At 38.9% G+C, this 9258-nt stretch overlaps 1 protein-coding gene across 1 annotated transcript; it reads left to right on the top strand.

The window, feature by feature from the left end:
• Positions 1-4242: 4242 nt before the first annotated feature.
• LOC138894282 (uncharacterized) lies at positions 4243-5279 on the top strand. The gene is made up of 2 exons (XM_070178967.1): positions 4243-4943; positions 5063-5279. Exons 1-2 carry the CDS (start codon positions 4243-4245, stop codon positions 5277-5279), a joined length of 918 nt encoding a protein of 305 aa, XP_070035068.1.
• Positions 5280-9258: the final 3979 nt, after the last annotated feature.

The following is a 9258-nucleotide window of genomic DNA, read 5'->3' as shown; positions in this document are numbered from 1 at the left end:
GATGAACAAGTAAATATATACATACTCCGTTATTTTGGCGAAACTATTTTTCTTTGATGATTCCAATGGAATCAAATGACTTAGAGCCCGTTTGAACATAATATATATATTTTTTTTTAAAATAAATTTTTTTTTTTAAAATCAGCGTTTGTTCATAAAAATTTTAATTTTCACTTGAAAATACATTTTAGAAATTTTTGAAAAGCTATTTTTCAAAATTTTCACTCAAATCACTCACAAAACTTCAAAAACAACCCAAAATTATATTCATGTACAAACACAACTCTAAATTTTAAATACCATTTTCACTTGAAAAATATTTCCCCCCTATTTTGAAATTTTACAATTCTTATATCCAAACGCCCACTTATTGTACTATTTTTAATTATGTTTTTTAAGTATATTAATTTTAGAGTATTTCAAAAAATTTAAGACTTTATGTGCATATTCAGATAAAAATTAAGTAAATTAATCAAATCCTATTCCAAACCTCGTGACGTAAAACATATTAAAGAAAATATGAGCTGGATTATATTTTTTTAAAAGGCATCAAACATATTGCTCTCTTGGTCGAAAAGTGACATTTGTCTAAACTATTCTTTTTCAAGCAATATTTTTACATAGTTTTAAAATATATAATTATTTTTAAATAATAATACTTTTAATGCTTGAACCCATGCCAAAAAATTAGGTAAGTTAGACTTATGTACTCTTAATTTTACTATTGTTTGAAAATTAGAGGATTAAAAATATTGTATATTTATTTTCACCTCTACTTTTTTTCAGAGTTGACGTAGTTTTTTAAATACTAGCATTAATATTATCATTCGGTAGAGACAAGACCTTGAAATGATGTTGCATAAAGACCGTATTATTATTGGGATCAAAATAACAAAGCGTCAGAGAAAGAGGAAGGTGACAAAGCAAATCTTGGCGACAATAAATCAAACGACAAGAAAATTATAGTAAAAGAGGCATATTATATTTTAATATGGTTTGGTCAACCGACTTACATCAAATCTACTAATATAAAAAAAACTTATTAAGAGAAGAAATTCTCCCTCTAAACATGATTCTCTTAAGGACTACATTATGGATGTTATTGTGTTGTCTTTGTGTGAAGGAGGAATCCTCTTTAAAGAGGTCCACAATCTTTTCCTCTAAGAAAGAAATCTGCCAAATATGAAAGAATATATATATATATATATATATATATATATATATATATTCTTTTAGTAAAAGTGAAATTAGTTTGAAGTTAAGCCTTAGCGTAACTAGTAAAGTTGCTGCCATATGACCAGGAGGTCACGGGTTCGAGCCGTGGAATCAACCTCTTGCAGAAATGCAGGATAAGGCTGCATATAATAGACTCTTGCGGTCCGGCCCTTCTCCAGACCCCGCGCATAGAGGGAGCTTAGTGTACTGGGCTTTCCTTTTAGTAAAAGTGAAATTAGTTATTGTAAAGATTTTACCTTCCCCTCAAGTAACATGTAAATCCAAATATGAAAAGAAAATTAGAGCAAACCCTAACAATTCTTCTCTTTGGCCCGAATTTTCTTGACAAAGCTTGATCCACATTCTTCACAAAATCTTCATCATTGCTACTTAACATAATTAAAAGTAAGTATTGATTAAAATTTTTAGTTTTGTGCATTAAAAGTGAGCAGAGCTTAAAAATATTAGAGCTCTACATTAAAAGTGAGTATAGATAAAAGTGGAGCCCTACATTGATGGTAGGCTAGAAACTCATATTTTAGTTATAGTTTGCATTCTAATCACTGTATTTTACTTGTGGTTGAACTTAATTAATGGTAATTTGCGCTTATTACGTATTTTATGCCTTGCATGAAATGATTCCGAGCTATTAAGATAATTTGGAGCTAATTTGAATAAGTTGGAGCTTTGAAGTGTGATAAAAGCCCAAAAAATTAAGTCGAGATCACGTTCGGTGGTCGAGGACCAAGTTTGGATGTCAAAAAGTGAGAAAAAATTACTCAGAAAAAAATACACTACCACGTTGTGCCATGCGTAGCAGAGCGCGGGATGCTAGTGCAAAATTCTTGCATAGTGAAAAAATAGGCCTCTGAATTTTCCCTCTAATGTGGCATGGTGCGCCGCCCGGTGCGCCGTGGTAGTGTATTTTGTCGCCCAACTTTTTTCACTTCGTCTTGGAAAGGATAGTTTCCTTAGGGCTCGTTTCTACATGGTATAAATATATCAAAACTATGAATTTTAGAGGACTTTTGACCTTGGAAGCTTTGGGAGAGCATTGGAGGTTACAAGACATATAATTTCATCATATTTCCATCAATTCAATACGGGAGTTTGGATTGTAACATTAGATTGATGTTTTCTCACTCTTTAATTCTATTTATGATGACTTCCTCCATCATTATGGAGTAGTTTAACTTAGGGTTTGGCATGATTTGGTGACTTGGTTGTTGTTTATAGATTTGACTACTGCTTAATTGCTTGAATTTATTGGATGAGCTTTAATATAGTTGTGGTTTTATTCTTTATAGTGTTTAATCGAAAGAAGAACATCTTATTGAATATTATTGCAGCGTATTGCAGTTACCGTTTAAATTAAGATTGAGAAATATTCGCGAGAAGTTTCTCTTTGATCATTCCTACCAATAGATTCTTGCAAGTTTCACAGCACTTCACATTAGTTTATTTAAAAGATTTAGATTTAATCGAGAGAAGAGTCTGAATAGGAAGTATAAGCTAATCACCTATTGAATTCGTGAGAATCGACAGAACCTCAAGAGTGAAATATAACAGTATCATATCCAGAATAACAACCTTGAACCTATCATGTCAAAACTATTATTTCTCACATTGATAAGAAATCAACTTTGTTAATCTCTAGTTCTTTGCAGTCAATTGTCAATTACTTTACTTTAGTTGTTAATCGTAGTTCATAATCATTCCAATCAAGTAATGATCATCATGAATAGCAGATAAACCACGGATAATCCATCCCAATAGAAGTACTCTCCCGGTAAATTGGTGATACATTCAACTCTGCTCCGGCGAACATTTTTACTTCTCAAACTCGCCGCCGACGACTTTCCGCTTGAAACCGGTCCATTTTTCTCGACCCGTTAATACATTCTTGAATAGATTTTTCAAAGCAAAGTGATAGCGTAGAATTTTTGGGGTTTTAATCTTTGTCTGATATATAATTGTATCGAACACGTAATATTAGAGATCTTTTTCACAAGAGATATCCCAAAAACGTCGTCTGTATTCAACGGAACTCCGGCGAAGAACAACGGAGAAAAAGCCATATTTTTAGAGTTTAAAAGGGGCTTCCATTTTTAAGAGATTCGTCAAATTCTGAAGCGTTCTTGAGACCCATTTTGAAGATCTGGTGTTTTGTTCTTAGTTTTTTGGTTATTCTGCAAAGGGTTATATTGTGTAGATTTGGGGTAAACTCCGCTGGATTACTCTCTGAAAATTAAGGACAAAGTAACTAGGGCTCGAAATCGAGGCCCAAGAACGACCAACAGATTTTCATTGCTTCTGACAAACAAAGTTTCAGGCATTGCGATCAAGGTTTTACCGTTCCTCTTTTATCTCGATATTTGCTATTTTAGCATTAACATCATTTGTTGCCTTCATATTTGATCTTGTCCATATTCACTCTTACTAATTACATTAGAAAGAACTTCGATAAATGTTTATTATTTTGTCTTAGAATCTTTGGTTGCTAGTTTTTGTGACTGCTAGTTGTAGAATTTATTCCCTTTAGTTAGTGTAGTTTAATCTGTTGCATGTTGTACTGCCTTTTAGTTGAAGATTATATTTCGGTGATTTCTTTCTTTTTTTTTTGTAAATTTGTCGCGTGTATTGAGGTAGTGTCCCTTAGATTATAGTGACTTTGGTGAACAATGATAAGGTAAGGTCTTGGGGGGGGGGGGGAGGGGGAGAGTCATTACGGGGGATTGGGTGCGAGGGGGCAAGAGGGGTAAGGGAGCCACTAGGTTGAGAGTTGGGTCTTGAAACATAGAAACTTTGACTGGGAAGTCTATAGAGTTAGCGAAGATTCTTTGGAAGAGGAAGATTAATATAGCTTGTGTACAGGAGACTAGATGGGTAGGAGATAGGGCGCGGGATGCAGACGGGTTTAAACTATGATTTTCTAGGAGCAAGGGATGCAGGAATAGGGTTGGTATTTTTGTTGATAAGGACCTCCGGGATTTAGTTGTAGAGGTTAGGAGAGTGAACGACAGGCTGATGAGTATTAAGTTAGTTGTTAGTGGATTTACTTTGAACATAATCAGTGCGTACGCACCCCAGGCAGACTTGGATAAGGAAGTCAAGAGGCGTTTATGGGAGGATTTGGATGAGATGGTGCATTGTATACCGCACACTGAGAAGCTTTTTATTGGAGGAGGTTTCAACGGCCACATTGGAGCGACGTCTGGGGGATATGATGATGTACATGGTGGTTTCGGTTTTAGAACTAGAAATGGAGGGGGAACTTCACTGCTGGATTTTGCTAGAGCGTTCGATTTGGTGATAGCAAACTCAAATTTTCTGAAGAAGATGGAACACTTGGTCACATTCCGAAGCTCGGTGGCCAGGACCCAGATTGATTATCTTCTTTGCAGGAAGTCCGATAAAGGTCTTTGCACAGATTGCAAGGTCATCCCAAGTGAGAACCTCACGACCCTTCATAGGCTCTTAGTTATGGACCTTGAGATCATTAGGAAGAAGAGGAAGAGGACGGTGTATGGCCAACTTAGGATCAAGTGGGGAGCCTTGACCGAAGACAAAGCGCAGGAGTTGGGGGTTAAGTTGTTGACTATGGGAGCTTGGAATAGTAGTGGGGATACGAGCCTGATGTGGACCACTATGGCACAGAGCATTAAGAAAGTTGCCAGAGAGGTCCTAGGGGTCTCGAAGAGTTATAATGGTGGTCGCAACGGAGACTGGTGGTAGAATGGAGAGGTCCAAAGAAAGGTGAACACCAAGAAAGCAGCATATCTGAAGCTAGTAGAAAGCATTGATGAGGAGGAGAAGAGGTCGAATATGAGCAATATAATTTGTCTAGGAAGGAGGCAAAGTTAGTGGTTACGGCGTCTAAGACTACATCATTTAGTCGTTTATATGAAGAACTTGAGGGTAAAGGCGAGGATAAGAGGATGTTTAGGCTAGCCAAGGTGAGAGAGAGAAAGGACTGTGACTTGGACCAAGTGAAGTGCATCAAGGACGAAGAAGGTAGAGTTTTGTTGGATGAGGCACATATCTATCGGAGATGGCAGACTTAATTCCATAGTTTCTTGAACGAGGATGGGAACCGAGACATTATTCTGGGTGATTTTGGATCCTCCGAGAGTCATTGCGACTTTGGGTATTGTAGGCGGATTAGAGTTGAGGAGGTTGTAGGGGCTATGCGTAAGATGAGCAGGGGCAGAGCGACCGGTCCAGATAAAATCCCAGTGAAGTTTTGGAAGAGTGTGGGAAGGGCGGGCTTAGAGTGGCTTACTAGGTTATTTAATGTCATTCTTAGGACTAAAAAATGCCTGAAGAGTGGAGACACGATTGTTCCTATGTACAAGAATAAGGGTGATATCCAAAATTACAACAACTATCGGGGTATTAAGCTACTTAGTCATACTATAAAGGTGTGGGAGAGGGTGTTGGATCTAAGGGTGAGGAGAAGGGTGTCTATTTTCGAGAACCAGTTTGGGTTTATGCCAGGGCATTCGACTATGGAAGCCATTCACATTGTTAGGAGATTAATGGAACAATATAGGGAGAGAAAGAGGGACTTTCATATGGTGTTCATCGATTTAGAAAAGGCTTACGATAAAGTCCCGATGGAGGTTTTATGGAGATGTTTGGAGGCTAGATGGGTACCTGTGGCCTACATTAGGTTGATTAAAGACACGTACGAGGGAGCGAAGACCTGTGTGAGGATAGTGGGAGGGGTCTCGGACCATTTTTTGGTTATGATGGGGTTGCATCAAGGGTCGGTACTCAACCCTTTTTTGTTTGCCCTGGCGATGGACGTACTGACTCGCCACATCCAATGGGAGGTATCGTGGTGCATTTTATTTGCAGACGACATTGTTTTGATTGATGATACACGATATGGTGTTAACGTGAGGTTAGAGGTATGGAGACAAACCCTCGAGTCTAAAGGTTTCAAGCTGAGCAGAACCAAGACATAATACTTGGAGTGTTAGTTTAGTGGTGCTACTCAGGGAGTGGAAGGGGAGCTGAGGGTGGATTCACAAGTCATCCCTAGGAAGGGGAGTTTTAAGTACCTTGGGTCTATTATACAAGGGGATGGGGAGATTGATGAAGATGTCACACATCGTATTGGGGCGGGATGGATGAAATGGAGACTTGCTTCCAGTGTTTTGTGTGACAAGAAGGTACTACCAAAACTTAAAGGTATGTTTTATAGAGTGGTAGTCAGACCGGCTATGTTGTATGGGACTGAGTGTTGGCCAGTCAAGAGCTCTCACATCCAGAAGATAAAGGTAGCAGAGATGAGGATGTTTTTGAGATGGATGTGCGAGCATACCAGATTAGATAGGATTCGGAATGAAGTTATTCGGGACAAGGTGGGTGTGGCCCCTATTGAGGATAAGATGCAGGAAGCACAACTTAGATGGTTTGGACATGTGAGGAGGAGAACCACAGACGCTCCGGTAAGGAGGTGTGAGAGGTTGACATTGGAGGGACTTAGAAGAGGTAGAGGTAGGCCGAAGAAGAGTTGGGGTGAGTTGATTAGGCATGACATGGCACAGCTACAGCTGACTGAGAACATGACCCGTGATAGGAAGTTGTGAAGGTCGAAGATTAGTATAGTAGCTTAGGTAGTCTAGATTATTCATACCGGTAGTGTTAATACGTACTCTCGTATTTGGTTGGTAGTAGGCTTATTTGAATTATTTGTTTTTTTACACTATCTTGTTGTGTATGTTGTTTTACATGGTTTTTCGGTATTGTCTCGTCTTGTTTGTTGTCATTATTGTGGTACCTATGCTTTCATGAGCCGAGGGTCTATTGGAAACAACCTCTCTACCTCCACAAAGGTAGAGGTAAGGTCTGCGTACACACTACCCTCCCCAGACCCCACTATGTGGAATTATACTGGTATGTTGTTGTTGTTGTTGTTGTTTATTTAATTCCAATCCATGTGGAGACGATAATTATACTATACTATCTTTGGCTAGTGAGCATCAATTTTGTATTGTGATTTGCGCTCGTCAAATTTTGGCGCCTTTGCCGGGGATTGGCAATCAATAGTGTTCAAAATAATTTTTGGTTCTAATTCAGGAATCAATTTTATTTTATTCTTCATGGTTTTCTCTTCCGTGTGTAGGCAACAGGTTAAGATTGTTGGTGTATGACTCGATCTTCTTCAAAATAAGTAATACCCTACAAACCATAGTTGGAAAAACACATGCGACAACTGAGCAAAGAGAAAGAACCCACCAGGAAATTCTTGGGGAAATCTTCAACCCAAGAGAACATGCCTAAGAACGGTGAGGAGATAGTTGATTTAGCTGCACAGGAAACATCCCAACTGGAAGCATCCACACGGGCAGATGCTAAAGTAGATCTCAGAGTGGATGAAACGGTTGACGGGAATGAAGGACAAAGATTCAACCTGAACTGACCTCTGGTTGAAGACGAATTTGAAAATAATATGCCCAAGCTTAGACGATCACTGGGAGACTACGTCAGGCCAGTCTACAACCAAGGAGTATCTAGTGTGCGACCCTCTCCGATCGAAACCAATAATTTTGAGATCAAGCAAGGACTACTTCAGGCCATTTAGAACAATTGTGTCTTCCGTGGAAAACCTAATGAAGATCCAAATATTCATTTGATGGATTTTGATGAGATTATGAATAATTTCCAGCACAATAGAGTATCAAAAGATGTTATCTACTTAAGGACGTTTCCTTTTTCACTGAGGGAAGAAGCTAAGCACTGGTTGTGGAGTTTGCCGATTTGGTCAATTAAAACCTGGGAAGACATGACAAAGAAGTTCCTTGAAAAATATTTTTCAGCTGCAAAAACATGGAAAATCCGAAGAGAGATCCTCAACTTTGAGAAGAAAGAGACATAAACAGTGTTTGAAGCTTGGGAAAGATTTAAGGATATTATGAGAAGATGTCGGCATCATGGAGTAGACTTGTGGATGCAACTCCAAGATTTCTGGGATGGTCTAACACCCTCTGGTAGGAGGACGCCAAACAATGCAGTTGGAGGTCCTCTTATGAAGAAAACTGCTGAGGAGATTGTTGCAATTCTGAATGAATTATCTGAAGATGCAAATCAATGCCTTGCAGATGATAACCATAGAAGAAAATCAGTTGGGGTGCACCAGGTAGACTCGAACACATCAATGCAAGCCCAGGTAGACACCATGGCCAGAGAAATAAGAAAGTTAACATTGGCCAAGGTACAGAGTGAGCCGCAAGCAGCATGTGACTTTTGTGGAATGGGACACCCTACACATGAGCGTCAAGCTTCAGCTAAAGCAGTAAATGTTGTGGGGAGATTTTACAGAGGTAACTACCAAAGTGGCAATAATTTTAACTCAATGGGGCATAGGCACCCAGGTTTTTCTTAGAGTTCACCAGGTGGTAGTGCAAATGCATGGCAACGAAATAACTCCAGACCCTAGGGAAAGAGAGCTCCAAGTTTTTAAATCAGTAGAGGCAGCAATATCATCCTCCGCAGTCTAATCAGTCTAGCATGGAAGATCTGATGAAGGCCTTTATTATTAAGACAGATGAGAGGCTTGAAACCCATGGCATAACTATATGAGAACATGGCACGACCATTCGAAACTTGGAAATATAGGTGGGGAAACTAGCTAATCTATTATTTGAGAGGGTTACAGGAACTCTCCCTGCTGATACAGAGAGAAATCCAAAAGAGACAATAAATGTGGTGTCTTTGAGGAGTGGGCACGAATTGGAGGATCCCATAGCAAAGCAAAAGGACGAGTTAATTGAAGGGACATGTGGAGATTGTGGAGGAGCAGAAAAATGGCAACATTCAAAAAGGTGAAGTGTGGGTGGATGATGGTCTAAAGAAGAAGGGGAAGACTAAAGCTCAGAAGAAAAAAGAAGATGGAATTTCAATGAATGAGGAGACTGAGGAGAGCATATGCATGCATGCTCTACCTTTCCCACAGAAGCAGAGAAGAGAGAAGTTGGACAAATAATTCGGGCGCTTTCTGGAAGTGCTCAAGCAGGTGCATGTGAATATACCTTT

This window comes from Nicotiana tomentosiformis, chromosome 6, assembly GCF_000390325.3.
Source record: "Nicotiana tomentosiformis chromosome 6, ASM39032v3, whole genome shotgun sequence".
NCBI classification, from domain to species: domain Eukaryota; kingdom Viridiplantae; phylum Streptophyta; class Magnoliopsida; order Solanales; family Solanaceae; genus Nicotiana; species Nicotiana tomentosiformis.
This window is presented reverse-complemented; position numbering and strand designations above follow the sequence as displayed.